At 39.5% G+C, this 16922-nt stretch overlaps 1 protein-coding gene across 1 annotated transcript; it reads right to left on the bottom strand.

The window, feature by feature from the left end:
• Positions 1-2513: 2513 nt before the first annotated feature.
• Positions 2514-16357, bottom strand: marchf9 (membrane-associated ring finger (C3HC4) 9). Its single transcript, XM_056385929.1, has 4 exons — positions 14597-16357; positions 6515-6670; positions 4634-4826; positions 2514-3985 (listed from the first exon to the last, which is right to left on the bottom strand). Exons 1-4 carry the CDS (start codon positions 14927-14929, stop codon positions 3654-3656), a joined length of 1014 nt encoding a protein of 337 aa, XP_056241904.1. The 5' UTR covers positions 14930-16357; the 3' UTR covers positions 2514-3653.
• Positions 16358-16922: the final 565 nt, after the last annotated feature.

The following is a 16922-nucleotide window of genomic DNA, read 5'->3' as shown; positions in this document are numbered from 1 at the left end:
GAATTATTTGGATTTGTCATATTTTATTCAAGGTAACTGTTTAATTATAAATTCTGTCATGTTTTAGATACATTTTTCCAACATGTTTTAAACATTAGTTCACTGCAAGGAATAAAATCTTCCTTTATTCATGTATTTTTTTGGTATGCCTAAAACTACTCCAAATTTAAACATTTAATTTTAAAATATAACAATCAGCGTTGTACTATGTAATTCCCCTCAGAGGAATATACAGAGGACATGACCTCCCCCAGTAGCTACTGCACAGCAGCTGTGCAATAGCATGCTTTCATACAAAATCTATATAATTACTAAAATTACAAAATGAATGTAATCCATGATAACATCATGCTGTTATGAACATTATCTAATTTGTTGCCTATACATGCAAAAAATATACAGACTCAAAAACTTACCAGTCATCTTGTGGTGGTGCCACCTTGAAAATGTGCAGTTACCTCCTGCTGCAGGTATTTGTACGCCCTCTAGCAGCAGAAAGGAGTGTGTTTTGTTGTCCTACAGAGAGATAAAATGGTCTCATACTCAGACAGTGGGTGCCCACAACACAAACAGCCACTAGGTGGCGACAGATGCTGACTGATTTACATTCAGGAGAAGCGTTTGTACCAAACACACTTAAATTACACTTTACTGTCCAGGTTTGAAAGAAACACCAACGACAAACCAAATGCTGTACAATTTTACCAGTGGCTCCCAGTGAAGAATTCTAGCTGGCAACCTTTTCTGACAACCTGTGTTCAGTCATCCTCCTCTAACCCCAATATGTCTTTCTCACAGCAGACATTTTGACGTGCACAGCAGGAAAATCTCAGGTGTTTCTAATAACATTAATGACGGATCCAGTCCATTCAAGAGCCCCATGAAAAGTACTAGCACCCTGAAACTAAACCAACTACATGGAATTCAGCCATTATTAATTGTATTATTTACACCTGTGCTTTTCCTGCTGCGACCTGTCAAAATGTCTGCTGTGAAAAATGCCTGTTACTGTATCATCACTGTGACTCGTACAGCAGTGGTTGGCCCTGTCTGTTAGTTAAACTGTTGAGTTTTTGCTTTTCAGCCGTACTATCGGCCTGTAGGTCCTGTTTCGGTCCACACTGAAATATCTCAACTACTATTGTATAGATTGCCATGAAACTTGGTTCAAACATTCATGTTCTCCAGTGGATGAATCCTAATTACTTTGGTGATCCCCTGATTTTTCACTAGCGCTACCAGTGGTATCAATGTTTTCACTTATGCAGTGAAATATCTCAACAACTACTCAATGGATTGGCACAAAATTTGATACAGACATGATCAATGATCATGTGATGATCCTCAGATGATAAATCTGACTTGACAAAAACTCTCTTGTGATCTCTGGACTTTTCCTCTAGTGCAACCATGAGGTCGACATTTGTGGTTTTGTGTAAAAGACTGATATTCATGGTGCCCAGAGGATGAATACCTTTGGTGAACCCTTAACTTTTCATCTAGGGCCATTGTGAAGTCAAACTTTGTCCAATAGTTTGGTTTATGACTATATGCTGTACTTTGTGATTAGTTAAGGATAGCAAATGTTAGCATGCTAACACACTAAAGATGATATGGTAAACATTATACCTAGTAAACAGCATGTTAGCATGGGCAGTGTGAGCATGTTAGCCAGTTGTCATCATTCTAGTTGTTGTGTTTATTCGAAACCAAGAACTGACCCTGGTAAACATCAGCATGTAGCACTGTGAGAATGTTATTATGCTAGTATTAGCATTTAGCTTAAAGCACAGCTATGTAGCAATTACCGATTTGCAGCGCTGCCAGCATGGTTTTTGAGTCTCAGTCTAGTTTTGTCCTTTATTTATACAAGCACCACTATAGCATCACTATATGTATGATTATAATATTCCTATTGCATTCATAACATATCTGTGGTGCTCAACAGTAAATTTATTGTGATATTCTTGACCTGAATTATATTATCCTATCCTATTATCCTATATTCAGAGGGTTTATATTTCCTCAGTAGATTTATACTTTGTGATATCTGTATCAGCTCCTCCTATAGGTTATTACAGGAATGCAAAAGTTCTCTTTTGTTGAGTAAGGAATCTAAAAACTATACTGTCCAAACTATAAGAGCTGCAAATATTCTTTGAGCTAGGGCTGCAAATAATGATTTTTTTCATATAGTTAATCTGCTGAATATTTTTCTCAATTAATCGTCTATAGTCTATAAAATGTTTGAGAATAGTGATGTATGAGCACGGTTTCCAAGTCTACCCCCCCTTTAAAAAGAGTTTTTTTTTATTCAAAAGGACTAAAACAACTAATTGATTGTCAAAATAGTTGCTGATTAATTTTCTGTCGATCTACTAATTGATTGATCAACTTCTCACTGTAGCCTTACTCTGGTTAAATTACTTCTAACAGGATTTTCCTGCAAGCGATTTCATTTTACCTAAGGGAGACTTAATAATAAATAGATGGAAAAAAAAAACTAATGTAAATAAAGGATGACCCATTTTATTTCCCTAAAACAGCATTACCTCACTACATTTTCACACAGGAAAACGACACACTCAGACCTCGCATGCTTTAAGCTACAGGTGGGGTAAAGAAAAAACAGAGTGAGACTGATTAGTAAGAGATCATCTGATCCCCATTTTTAATCCAATAGTTTACTTATTATCAAATCTGAATCAGCACACAGCAGCAACAATCTGTATTTTAGCTGAAATAGCTGTAACACACTGCCATTTGTCGTGTTGACAAAAAGTTGGTGCAATGAAATCAGATGTTTCTAAAGTGTTTATTTTGACAAGCACCATTCGAAATAGAGCAAATTTGTCATGTGCTTATGTTATGTGATGAAGAATAAAATTATATACCCATGCAAAATTCCCTGTGAAATGTACATACGTATCTTTATTGCAGAAAGGTTAAGTGTCACTGAAATCTTATTGATTTCTTTTTTTTTTCTTTTGTATTTTTTTTCTCTTTTTTTACTTGTAATGACTTATTGTTCTGTTGTCTCCTCTGTATCTCCCTCATGTTGGTTTGTTTCAGTTTTCGGTCTATTTACCAGCATTGGTTAGCTTGTAGAAATTTTAAGATCATTATACATAGTTGTCTGGAAATGCTTGGCATGTATGGAGTTACATGATTTCCTCTAAAATCATACATCCGTACAAAATCAAAGTGAGTAAAAAACAAAACAAAAAGAATAGATACAAATCAAAACCAAGAGGATCAAAAACAAAAAACAAAAATGTGCATCCTGATATTGAACTGGAAAAATCGTCTCATCATCTTGGACTAGGTTACAAAGCCTGTTTACACTCCCCCCCCCCCACCCCCTACACACATTTCATGTTTGGTGTCTTTTAATGCTTTTTCGTCCTTATTTTCACATCAGTTCTTTAATTATTGAAAAGGAGCATCTGGCTTCCTTTTGTTGTACGAAACAAGAGGAGAAATCCTCAAGTGTGTGCTGTCTGTTGATGCTCCGGGCATCGCTCAGCTCCTCACAGGGCTCCTGTTGCCTACATGAGTCTTTATTATTTAATATTAGGTCCATAAGTCCCTCCACTCATTTACATCTGGACGCAAAGACGAGGTCTAGCCCATCCGCACATGCCTGGTTAGACTCATACAGTGGTGACCCTCATCACCACCTCTCGGTTGGCGGCGGCACTGATCCGCGGATCGTTGGGCCTCAGTTGGCTCAGGATGTGCAAGATGGTGTACCCACAGTGGTGGTTCAGAATAGTTCTTAGCCTCCTGCTCTGTCGCCCACCGCTGCTGCTGGCCAGACCGTGAGGGTTACTGCGAGAGCCACGAGCCCCCGTCTTACTGCTCGAACTCACCGGGTCACCCAAGTCCTTTGATTTCTCATAGTTCAGTACTTTCCATTGCTGATTGACAGCCTGCCATCGTTTGAAGATTCGATACACTGAAGATCCCTCATGGATGATGAGGCCTGGACAGAAAAAAAAAAACCGAAGGAACAGGGTGAAGGACAGCACATGAAAGCCAATGAATTCCCAATGCTTTACATCAAATATTATGCTAAAAGGGCCCACGAGCTGCAATCAGCTTCATAGGTAGGAACTTTCCATCTCGCTTGTGGATGAGATTAGACAGTTGGCAATAATCACAGTGCAGATATCTGATGCCATCTGTTCTCAGTGTTGTCTTACACAGGCAACTCACAATTACACATTAACAGTCGACCAGGTTGCTCCTAGAAAACAGAATCTGTTATTCTCTGCGATATCATCAAAATTTGCCTGGCTGTTCTCCTACCTATATGCGCCATCTGCTTATTTAGTTTTGTAATTTTGTTATGACCTTAATGACCAACAGAATGTTAAATGAATACATCTTTTTGTCATCATGTTAGTTTGTCCTTGCATAATGCAACCAGTGATTACTAATATTTTTGTTGCTGTTCCAAAGCACACCCTGCTTTCTTTGCTACTCTTCTTGTTGCATAATGCATCTCACCTAAGCCTTCTACTGTGTGTATCTTTTCATGTGATATTCTCATACAATTTATCTCTAACTGCTGCTGCCAATGCTATTTAGAATGGCTTTTATTTGTATATTTTTGGTGTCTGTCCTTTACCTATGCAGACGATATCCATGAAGCCGTACATGCCGTAGCAGATTTGGAAGAGCAGGTCCTGACGCTGCCACTTGGCCGAGGGGCTGAGGGAGGACCAGATGAGCCAGGAGATGCTGGCAATGAGGAACAGGGAACCCAGGATAATGGCAGCGATCTGCACCTTCTCAATCACTGTCAGGGAGATGGCTTGCCACTGGAAAGGAGAAGAGAGTCTAAATCAGTGGTGGAAGAAGTGCGCAGATCCTTTGCTTAAGTAAAAGTACCAATACAACAATGTAAACAGTCTGAATTATAAGTAAAAATCCTGCATTCAGAATTCTGCTTGAGTCCAGGTTCATTTTGGTTCATTTTTATTGACTTTCTCACTCATCATTGCATCCTGTACAGAAAGGTTAGGGTGGTCCTCTCTCTGAGAGGCCAGACTTGCATACGTATTTGTTTATTCACAACGCCCTTATTGGAAAATTGGAAAGCTGCCTTCACATATTACCTCCATGTTAGTTTAGTCCACTGCACCACATTACACCAGGACTAATGACTGGCTTACACTCCATGTCCCTTGAGTTCATACTGAGCTTGGAAGAACTGCTTTTGGCTTCTTTGCAGCCTCCACCTGGAACTCACTACAAGGTCTTTAAAAATGAATTTGTTGGTACCTCTTGGTCATTTTAAGTCCATAATCTCAAAACTTTTAACCTCTATTTGTACCTGTTTTAATTAATTTTACATTATTTATTAATTGTTTATATGTTTGTTTTCATTGATTGTTTTTCTTTTATCTTGTATCTTTATCATTTTGTATCCGCTCGATATCATTGTAAATGAGAGGCTTTGCCCTTAATGATTTTCGAGTTTGAATAAAGACATATATATTAATTTTTGTCTTCTTTATTACCTTTGAAATTGCCCTTACCCCGAGTGCATGGTATCCCGTTTCAACAGGAACTCATTTAGAAATCTGAGCTCTCATTTTGTTATTTTAACAAAGCATAAAGCTGCCAGGGTTGTAAATATATTATTTCATTACACAGAAAAATGTGAGAAATAAAACTATAAAACAAAGTGATTTTATTGCAACATTTTGAGCCTTTTTGAGTCAATATGTCTCTGTAAATCACCCAGTGTATGGTTTTCTCAGCTTGACTCTACATGGTATATACTGTATACACACAATAATAAATATGTCAGACAAACCAACAACCACACACACATGGCACCCTCTCAATAGGTTTGAGAACCATTGGCTGCTTCTGAAAAGGGGGGCAGAAGGACAGTGACGCAGAGGGAAAATGTGTCAGCACAATATGGCAAACAGTCCTGACAACACAGCGACGGCCCAAGATTTGTTCTAGCAAACAGTGTTGGGTCTGATGAAGCAGCATTTGTACGTTGTGTACGTTGATATGAGAAGTTGTGTCAGCGGCAGAAACTTGTTTTACTCCATGCGATAATGAGTTTAAAAATACAACACCTCACAGAGCAGAGCAGCGTTTGTGTTTACTTTCATGTTGAAACAGAGTTTACATATTCACACACTTATCAGCATCTTGTTTACATGATAGTTATCCAGTACCCTGAATCCCAGTCAAAAAGCATGCTGGATGTGTTTTGAAAGGAAACTGATGAGGAGACTTTTTGCCAGACCAAACTGAACAGAGCCATGCTGTGCACGCACATGTGCAGCGTGAGTCACATTCATTTTGGACAGGCACAGTATCAGTGCTGCAGTGGCTTTTTAGTTCAAATTCTAACACAGTAATAATCCAAGCAGGGAGTGTGAAGTTGTTTTCACAAAGATTGTTTTGCTCGTTGCTGAAATGTGTAACTCAGCAGCTGGTGTGGTTGTTGTTTATGTGTGGTGCAGATTCCCATTCATGTTACCTGCAGAGGGTTCTTGGTGCTGATGGCCAGGACCTGGTACTTGAAGTAGCAGAGTTCGCAGCTCCAGGAGCCTCTCTCGCTGATCCAGCGGATGAGGCAGGGCTGATGGGTGCAGCGCACAGAGCCGTCACAGCGGCAGGGGCTCAACAGCTCGCCCTGCAGGACAGACAGGGAAAACGCAGCAAGATGAAAACAAATATTATTAAAATATATTTATTAAAAAATCTTCTCTCTTGGAAGGAAAGCAAATAATCATATTTCCTTAAATCCTGAACTATTCCTTTAATCATTACTAAAGAGGTAAAATATAAAGAATTTATGGTGATGTAGCCTGATCAAAACATCTTATCATCACAATCTTATCTTGATATCTTAATACAATATGCACTACCAGATCGCACTATAGAAGCCATATTTATTGCAAACAATGATGTGTTCCACTTATATTCCAGCCACTCTCAATATTCGAAGCAATAAATAAAATAAACAAACAAATAAACCAGTAGAACAGCTAATAAAAGCTGTGCTAAACTCACATAAGGGAGTTTAGTTTTACAGGCATAAACAAAGCTTTAAGTGTCTTGGTTGTAGACAATGAATGTGTGCAGAGCTGGTCATATTCGTAACACTGTAAACTACATGTGGTGCTAAACTTGCATTATAAGCTAATTTTATATGACACATTTAATTCTAGCATAGTTCTGCTTTCTGTTATGATGCAGAATAAGGGAGTGAATATAAATATAAGACCCCCTCCTATTCTCCAAAAAAAAAAAAAAATCAGAAAAATTATAACAAAAATTATAGTACCCTCCCCCTTTTCTGACCACCCCTCCCCTTCCTAATAATTTTCATACAGTCCCTAAGAGACAGGAGAACGTGGCTTTTGGGCCAAATCCACTGTCCCTTCAGCATAACGTCAGCACCTGAAGTCTGTTGGCTTATTTGCCACATTAAGGATGACCACACTCAGGCTGTCACCACCATTCAAAGTCAAACATCCATTTAGCCGGACAGCTTAAAATGACGGCACGTTTTGGAGCAGACTTCTGCAAACTCGTCATTTCACTTAACGGAAAGCAAAAGAAAAACACACAGTTGAATGAAAACATTTAAAATGACAACATTGGGGGGAGGGGGATATTATGGGAGTGAATCTTTAGTAAATCAATGAATGGGCACAGCTTGATGTGAGGCCCAGTTGGCAAAGGGGCATGTAAGCACTCTGCAACAACAGCAGGGAGCGGTGAGGCTTCAAGGGCAGGTAGATGAAGGAGAAGAGAGCTGCCGAAGCCTGACGGCGATTCACACAAACTCTGAGTTCAACTCAGCCAACCTCATCACAAACTTACACCTCTCAGCAAACACAAACAGGTCTGGAAAACATCAAACATACACATTGACTGCCAGGTTTCCAGGTGTTAGATTCAAAGGTTGTGATTTTGAAAAAGCAAAAACTGTTTGCAAACTGGACTAAGATATAAAACAGGGACCAAATTTCCTGAAGGAAAAGTAAATCTAAAGGAATAGTTGGGAAATGCACTGATACCGCTCTCATGTCTGTATACAAAAAATATGAAGCCATACATCCAGGAGATGGTTAGCTTAGCTTAGCATAAACATGGAGAGCAGGGAGCAAAACAAATCTACCTATAGTACCACCTCTGTAATTAAGATGTTGTTAAGATGTTAAAAAATGGTGTGGCATACTGTTTCAGAACTGCAGAACTACAGTTTTATTCAGGTGCAAAACTACAAAGTTTATTAATAAATTATGTGGCATCAGATTGGTGCATAGACAATACTTGATACAGTATTTAAGACAGTATCCGAGCCATTTCCAATTCTAGTATCATTATATATCAGAACAACTCTACTGTTTACTGTTTAGTGTCTTTCCCCAAACCCCACATGTCAAAGTAACAGAGTGTTACTTGGATTAGTCGGTGTACTGTAAGTACCAAATTTCAAATTGTAATCCCTTACAATAGTTGTTACTGGAAAAGTAATCACATTACTGTAAAATCTTCATAACTAATGTTACTGCCCAAAACCGCAGAAGGGAAACTTGTTGTTGGCCCCTACTGAACCACATTATACTTGGTAGGTTCATTATTTCCTCAGACAACCAGAAACCAACCAGAAATAAAATGAAATGATTAGCTGATTAATCAGTTAGTTGATTAGTAAAAATTTAAGTCTTTTTCAAAGTAAAAATGCAAATGATTCACTGGTACCATGTTGTCATATGTGAATATTTGCCAGTTTTCTGGTTTTCTATAGTAAACTTCACATTTTGGGCTTTTTAACAGCTGGTCTGAAAAAAAGGAGGAATTTGACTTTGTTAATTTGGGCGTCAGGGAAAAATGATGGACATTTCCACTATTTTCAACTTGATTATTAAAGAAAATAATTGTCAGTCGTAGTGTTGATGCAAAATAATTGCTGCTTCAGCCTTCCAGTTCTCATATGATGGAATAATACGTTTCAAGACGTTTTCTGTGTGTTAATTAATTGAAGCACAGGAAAGGATTGAAGTAATTTGATATAACATTTTACAACAAATGACTACAACACAAATCCAAGGAAAACAGTCAAAGTCTTAAAGCTACATGTTGACACAGAGTCCCTCTGTAAGACTGGGAAGACAAGATGGAGGATGGAGGGAAATATTCTACCTCAGTGGTGCAAATTTCCAACATATCAATGATTAATCAAATGATGTAGGCAGAAAGAGAGGAGTGTAACTCTGGGGTTTTGGGGCCCCTGGGAAGTTGTCATTTGCCCAGTTGAGAATCCAGCCTTGCTTATTGCTGGTAGTAGTATTACTTTACTGTGTACTGTGGTGCCTCATAAGTCAGTGATGTGGCATGTCATACAACATTATTAATTGCTTTGGTCTAGAAGACTGAAGTTGTGGGTTTTCTGTGGCAAATAATGTTTGTAGTGGTACACACTTTATAGAGTGAGACCGGGTTCAGTTTACTGGGTAATAAAGTGACTGTACACACAATTTACTAACTCAAAAAACTGAATTTAGTATTACATTTGTTTTTGTTTTTCATCGTATTGGTCACAAAAATGATGGAAATCAAGTTTAATAATGTCTGTTTGCTTGTTTTTCTGTACAAAATTAATTAACATCAGGGCTCAAAATCTTTCACTTAATAAATGGTGACTCAGAAATGTGAATCAGAATATGTCTACAGTAGCTTGCCAGAGAAGTGCCTGTTTAATCAACACAGGGTTTATGCACCAGAGAATTACGTTGACACAAATAATGCTTCATGTTTGTTTTTTTTTCAGTCCGTCTACACTGCATCGTTCCCCCATCTGGCTCAACTGACCTTCCCACTCATAATAAAAGACTTCAAGTGTCCCACTGTATAAAAGATTGGGTTTGGCAGATGAGCCACATGCCACTCGTAAACTTTAAAATAACTTGCCTGCTGACATTATAAAGATAACACAGAGAAGGTCAGAAGTATATGAGGAACTAAATAAAAACAATATGAAAGCAAACATTTCTAAAATGTCAAGCTGTCGTTGAGGTGTGTGTGTGTGTATGTGTGTGTGTTTGTGTGTGTGTATGTGTTATGAGGAAACATTTTAAGGCTGAGATGAGAAAGTTAATGTCATGATCAAGTAGAACAGAATAAAAACAAAGACCTTTAAAAGCTGTGATTATGATTTGAAACCATTACCTGAAACAGAGGCTGTTTGAGCAGAGAATGTGATATGTATGATGACCAATCATTTTATCTAAAGCCAAAATCAAGAGGAGTCTTTCCTGAAGCTCCTCTATTTATGATGAATAAGAGACCGTGTTTTAGACCCATGTGGTACCCAAAGGGATTCTCTCTGGATATGCATCCAATTAAAACTATAAGGCTGAGTAATATGCAAAAGCTCATGTTATTTGCGTTCACAGTTCTTCAAAGTGTCTCCTGAGTTGATCCCAAAATAAGGTTCAAGATTCAAACTCTTAGGCAGTGTTGTTTGATGTTCACAATAATTGATCATCCTGCTCGATATTTCACAGGACGTGAATGAGTGAATTTAGCTTCAGGAAACCAAACTGAAGGTGTGAAGGTTGTTTTTGATGCACAGCAATCTAAATGACTTAAAAAAAATAAAAAAAATACTTAAATAAATCTTATTTTGAGCTTCACACACTAGAAAATATTTGACATATGAGGTTTTCTCAACACTAACAGAAGTGAAAACACAAGGTTATTCTAGATAATAATACTAATAATGTGTGTTTTTAATAAGCTAAATCTTTACATCAGTACTTTTATACTGAAGGGGCAAGTAAAAGCTGTACTCAACTGAATCAAATCAAATCGATCAATTAATTGAAAACAACTGAGTGAAAATGGAGGTGAAACACATTGTTTGTTAAATGCTTCTCTTTCATTTGCAGTTTCTCTCTTTTTAAAGCCAGTGCCTTTACCTGAGGGCAACACACAGTAAAAAAAACACATAATGAGACTTAAAAGGTCACATCTGGACTAGCAGGATGTAGTCATACTAAAAAAAAAACTAGAGCATGTAGTGATATAGTGTGTCTGAGTGAACAATGAAGTCAGTTGTAAAGATACATCACTCTTAAAATAAACCTACTTAACCCGCATAATTTTACATTATAAGGCTGGAATTTTTTTATAGTTTTTATATTTTTCCTACTGTCAACAAATCCCTTGAAAAAAACAAAACCAGTTGCTCTCAAACCCTAAAACCACTGGTTCCTTCTGAAGATCTTAAATCTAAAAAAAAAAAGATTAAGATTATATAATTGTAAATAAAATGCTGAATAATTTGCTAAAACAGATGTGCACTGTCATTTTTAGCAGATGTAACTTCAACAGCAGTAAACAGAGGATTAGGTGGGGACTATTTTCAGATGCGGTTTAACACACATTAGACCCTCTGGTGAGTATTTACAGTGTTTGCAGTAGTTACTGTGTTTGTGGGACTTAGTCAAAATAAACTACAGTGTCCAGGTTCATCGTAATGAAGAAACATGTCAACCAGTATAACACTGTGCCTCAATACTGCGTTGTTAGGGACTGTCCTCGACAACAGCAAGATATTAACGTTCGAGTGACAGCGCCCTCTAGTGGCCATTATAATTATGACGGTAGCAAAGGAAGAAGTAAAGTGACGTTAAAGTGCACACACAGAGGAGGTGGCGGTGGATGGATGGGTCAACAAAACAATGGACTTTAACATGGGAAGTAGCGCTTTGTTATTTTTGTTTAAATTCAATAGTCAACATTTTTTCTTTTGAGCATGATTGTTAACTGCATGTTTATTATTGTAACCGTGACGACGAATGTCTTCTAACCTTAGAGAACTTTAGCGAAACCCAAACCAGGTTGACTTTCTAACCTTAACTAAGTACTTATTTTAACCTAAAGCAAATTGTTGTTATTGAAAGAGATTTAGATCCATGATGAGCAATTTAGCAAGAGCTAAAAGAGGAAACAATAAATATGTTTTCCACTCACCCCAACCAAGTCATCTTTGTGCCTGAACTTAACCAAATCTTAACCAAAACGCTCTCACATCATGAAATACACTTGTTTTTCAGTGATTCGTAACGGTTTTGGAAAGCACAGACGAAGGATATCGTCCAGCAGATAGGGGCATCAGATCAGGAAATGCTTATATATGTGTAGTTCTGTAGAACATGGACAAACAATGTATTTTGTCATTTAATCTAAAGGACTTCTGTTTTAGCCCTATGGCACTGAAGAACAAGAAATATGAGGCTGTGGATACGCACACAATACTTCTATTGGATTTGTTGACAGGACAAATATAGAACATCCAAAGACATTAAATTGAAGACAAGGCCCTTTTCATTTCCCAACAAACATAGAGGCTGCTCAGCACCTCTACGCACACACAAACACTTCCTGCACGGCTGATCTGGCGTGGGTTTGTCCCTCAAGGCCACTTCACAGAGCATGAAGGTGTTAATTTGGTGTGTCACTTCTATGACTAAGAAAATGGTCTTCCTCCACAGCCGTAACCTTTAGACCAAAATTTTTGGAAGTGCCTCCTCAGCTCCAGACTGTGTGTCCCTGGGGGAAATCGCTGTTGGGCACTACAAGAGTAAAAGGGCAGGCAGGGGTGATCACCACGTCCACCGCCACCACCACCCCTCCTTACTCCAACTCCGTGCACACCCAACACTGCCTCCGGCAGGCTCTGGCACCGCTTCTGTGAATCCAGACAACGCTAAGTGAAATCAGTGGCCCAGCTACTGTACCATGGAACACTCTGACACCTTTGACAGACACTTAATAAGAACTCATACTCAATGCAGCCCACAGAGCAAGGTGATTATGTCTGTGGGTAATTGGCCCGCTGACAGCGACATGATCCTGGCCCCTGTTGTGACCTGCTTGAATAATGAAATAACAATAAAATGGCAAATGTGCCCCCCCACCCCCCCACCCACCCACCCTGCACCCAAGGAGGTATGAGACACCTTCCCTTTGTACGAACAGAAAATTGAGTGCTGTGGAGGCAAGAAAATATATGAACTGATATGACAGTGAGGAGCTGATGTAGCAGTGTAGTCTCAGGGTTTTCCCTCAGTGCTTTGTTTGCTTGCTCTTTGTCTGTAGCTAAAGAGGCAGCTCAGAGCCATGTTGCACGATGAGTCACCTTGCCGGAGAGCCCAAAGCCCAAAACATCAACCTATTATTAAGGGAAGATGTTTGAGTGGGCAAGACAGCAACCTGGGCTTGATCCCTGTCTGTAACATCAAATGGCCTCGTATCCAAAACAAGCCCTGAACTGATTTATACGCTGTCCTGTGGCTCTCCACTTTACTATGTCTCACAATAGAAACTCCAAGGCAGATGTCATAAATTAGCACATGGGCTGTAATAACACTATACGCCTATCTTAGTGACTAAGTGGTAATATCCATCTGTGCTCCTACAGGATTTACAGTGTTTCTAATTATCTCAGGCTTCAGGACTACCTGCTGAGCCAGGCGGCACAGGTTTCTGCACATCTGGTGAGACTGACATTTGGCCACAGACCAAAGAGATGCAATACTTATTGTTTTGTTTGAGCTCAGGAAAAACCAAGCACCAGAGAGGAAAAAAGAGGAGAAATAGAAGCACACACACAAAAAAAAGAAAACATGGATGACAAATTCATTTAACTTGTCATTCATCATCACAGTCAACACCATTGTCTGGCCAGGAAGCGTGATCATCAAAAGATCAATACTTGATCATCCTGTTCTGTGACAAATGTGGACGGGGGACAGTTGATTTACATTTACAAAATGATTGTGACTCATGCATATTCAGTCCCTCTCAGCCTATTTGTCATCCTGCAGACCTAATTGGCTAACTTTCTTTGTTGCTATGCTGGCCGGATTTCAGATGTGTGGGAACTGCTGCCTCGCCACCACTGATTAGCTTAGTTATGAAAACAGTGTTATTTAGATAACCCGATCACTGAGCAATCATCTTTTGTCAGGAGATAAAAAGGGACAATATTTGCCTTTAAAATCAAAGGTGTGAGGATACATGGTAGCAGATGCTGTGCAGATTGTAAAATCCTTGGAGGCAAATCTGTGGTTTTGGGCTATATAAATAAATCTGACTTGACTATTTTTTACATGATTGTCAGAAACCTGGGCCTAATGCTAGATTGTTTTTTTTAAAGGAGGTGGGTGAGGGGAAGGTGGGTGGGAGGAGGAGAGAGGGAGAGATGTAGGACAGGATGGTTGTAGTAGCTTCACTGAATCAGAGCCCCTTTGTGATTTGCTGTGTAAAAAAAAAAAAAAAAAAATCAAAATGGCAGATTAGAATTAAGATCCTAGTGTGTGTTTGTTAAAAGAATACAAACTTCCTAAAACGCTGCTGATGTGGGGTATTTCATGCATGGTATAAGATGGCACCACAAAGGCTGTGTGCAGCACGTTTTAAGCACAGAGATGTGAAACAAACAGGCTGCCTGCCTCCCTGCCTCCCTGCCTCCCTGCCTCCCATCCACACAGGACGTGGCATCAGCATTAGGAACCAATTCTCTGCTGCATGTCTATACCTGCTCTGGGCCTTGGAAACAGATCCGGCACTGGGGGGTCCGCAGGCTGCTGGCGGTGCTGGCCAGAGACACGGCGTCCAGGCCCACTTGCAGCTTGGGCTCCTTGTCCTCAAACGCCAGGCTCCGGGGCCGCGGGTCGCTGCCGTAGTACTCCTCCTCGTCATCCCGGGAATGGCAGTCGACGAAAGGCGGCCAACCGCAGCCGCCCATCCCCAGACCTCGCATGGTGGTGGACCGTCTATCTGTGTCTGAGCCGGACTGTCTCGAATCGGATCGCATAAACACCAGGACTTTCAGTTCATTGAAAAACATGCGGATCCGATACTTGAACATGTTTGGCTACATAAAGAATCCGCCAGACTGGAATAAATAAATGAAGTGTTTTTGTCTTTTCTCCTCTCCCTCTATTATTATTATTATTATTATTGTTGTTGTTGTTATTATTATTATTATTATTATTATTCATACACCCACTGTGTTCATTTTCATTGGCTATATCTGTAATACCACAACTACTAATTGGAAATCCAGAGAAATAAAGGCTCTCGCCCCAACTGATGGCATGTGTGTCTAAGCCAATGCGGATGAAAGATTTTCCCTTTCAGCTGGCCGACACACTCTTTCAATATTCATTACTCAAACAACTCAGCAAACGCTGTCTAGATACATGTTCCATCGCTCCCTCCAGAAAAACATTGACAACTTGGAGGCTATAATGTTTGTTTTTTTGGATTTCCACGGTCCATTTTCTTCGCCGCGCTGCTCTCAACGAAACCTTTTTTTCATATGCACTGGGCTTGCAGCAGAAAATAGCCTACATGTTTTTGCTACCCAAAGCAGAAGACTGCGAGAGAGTGGACGAGTGGAAGAGAGAGCAGCACAGAGCCAGGAAACAGAAGATGGGATATAAAATACAACGACATGCCATCCACACAGTCACATCTGGGACTCTTGTCAAGAATCATAATCCAAAAAGAAAAAAAGAAAAAATAAGGCTGCGGAAGATGAAATGGAAGTTTGATTTGGATGTGGTTATAATATGTCTGTTTTTTTTTTTTTTATTGTCCCTCACTGTAGCATCCCAAGCGTCAGATCATGGTCCCGTTTTTTTTTCTTCCTCTCTATTTCGTCTCCTTTCTGTAAAGCCTCTGGTTGATCCACGAAGAATCCGTGCCATTCACCCCGACAATCCAAATCGTCGAGATCAAACGCACAATCCTTTTCATTTGCATTTTTTTTTTTCAGAAGCCTAGCTGGAAACATGGCAACACAAAAACACCCGAAAGCCCCATGTTTCCCATCTTCGCTTCGATGTCCATCAGCATTTCATTGCGAGCCAAAATACGGGCTGAAAATGTCAAAGAGAGGCGGAATAATAAAGGCACCCTGCGATTTTTCTAATTAGACAGAAAGACGGGGAAGACGCATGAAGATGTCTTCGCATCCGGGAGCAATTACACAGCAGTAATGGCATTGATTATTGGATCAGATAGATGGTGGTGATGATACTGCTGGCGCTGATTTTCCTCCTCGAAATGGTCGGCTTGGAGATTGAACCAACGCAGCAGCTACTTCCGGAATAGAGAGAGGAGAAGAAGAAGAAGGAGAAGAAGAAGAAGAAGAAGAAAAAGGGAGAAAAAAACAAATCCTGACTGTCATCCTGTAAACAAGTCGCTATTTTTCTCTAGTCATCCATCCGCCTCCGATGGGTGATGTGCCTCTCCCCGCGCTCCCAGCAGCTGGGCAGGGAAGGAGCTCCGGCTGCTTTATTATTGACCAAGCTTCGCTGTCCAGGGTGCTGATCTCCCTCTGCTGACGTGAAGGCTGCGGCCACATGCACGAGGAGCCCGCGAAGTATGAACTGGACTGCTCCGTTAATATGTGTGTGTGTAGGAAAATCTCTGTATGATGTGTGTGAGAGCAGGTCTGGGCTCCATCACTTACTGAAGTAAAAGAAAGCACAAATATAATAATTTAAAAATATTCCATTATAAGCATAAAGTCACCGGCCAGTTTATTGGGGAGAAGTAATCAAATACATTACTTTAGTAAAACTAGGCTGGTAAGACCACACAATAAAAATACTCCATTAACCTACAAAATAACAGTCCTCCATTCAAAACTTGAAAGAATTGAAAGTACAGTATTACCAACAGAATGTAATTAAAGTATCAAAATTAAAAGTATTCATTATGCAGAGGATCATTTTTGTTGGTGTATTAATATGTAAGTGGAAATTGAGTGTTACAGTTGGTTGAGTTGGAGCTAAAATCTAAATCCAAAATGTAAATTCTTAGTCTGGAGAATCACTATAGCTTTTAAATAA

The sequence above is a fragment of the Seriola aureovittata genome, chromosome 9 (genome assembly GCF_021018895.1).
Source record: "Seriola aureovittata isolate HTS-2021-v1 ecotype China chromosome 9, ASM2101889v1, whole genome shotgun sequence".
In the NCBI taxonomy this organism is placed as follows: Eukaryota; Metazoa; Chordata; class Actinopteri; order Carangiformes; family Carangidae; genus Seriola; species Seriola aureovittata.
Note: the sequence above shows the minus strand (reverse complement) of the source record. Positions and strands in the feature narration are given on the sequence as shown.

What these genes read in the sequence shown, in the direction of transcription:
- marchf9 (XM_056385929.1), bottom strand. Translation starts at nt 14,929, where the DNA reads ATGTTCAAGTATCGGATCCGCATGTTTTTCAATGAACTGAAAGTCCTG. An exon ending in GTTTCCAAGGCCCAGAGCAG is followed by an intron (nt 6,671 to 14,596) that starts GTATAGACATGC and finishes TCTGTCCTGCAG; the next exon opens with GGCGAGCTGTTGAGCCCCTG. An exon ending in GCACCAAGAACCCTCTGCAG is followed by an intron (nt 4,827 to 6,514) that starts GTAACATGAATG and finishes TCTCCTTTCCAG; the next exon opens with TGGCAAGCCATCTCCCTGAC.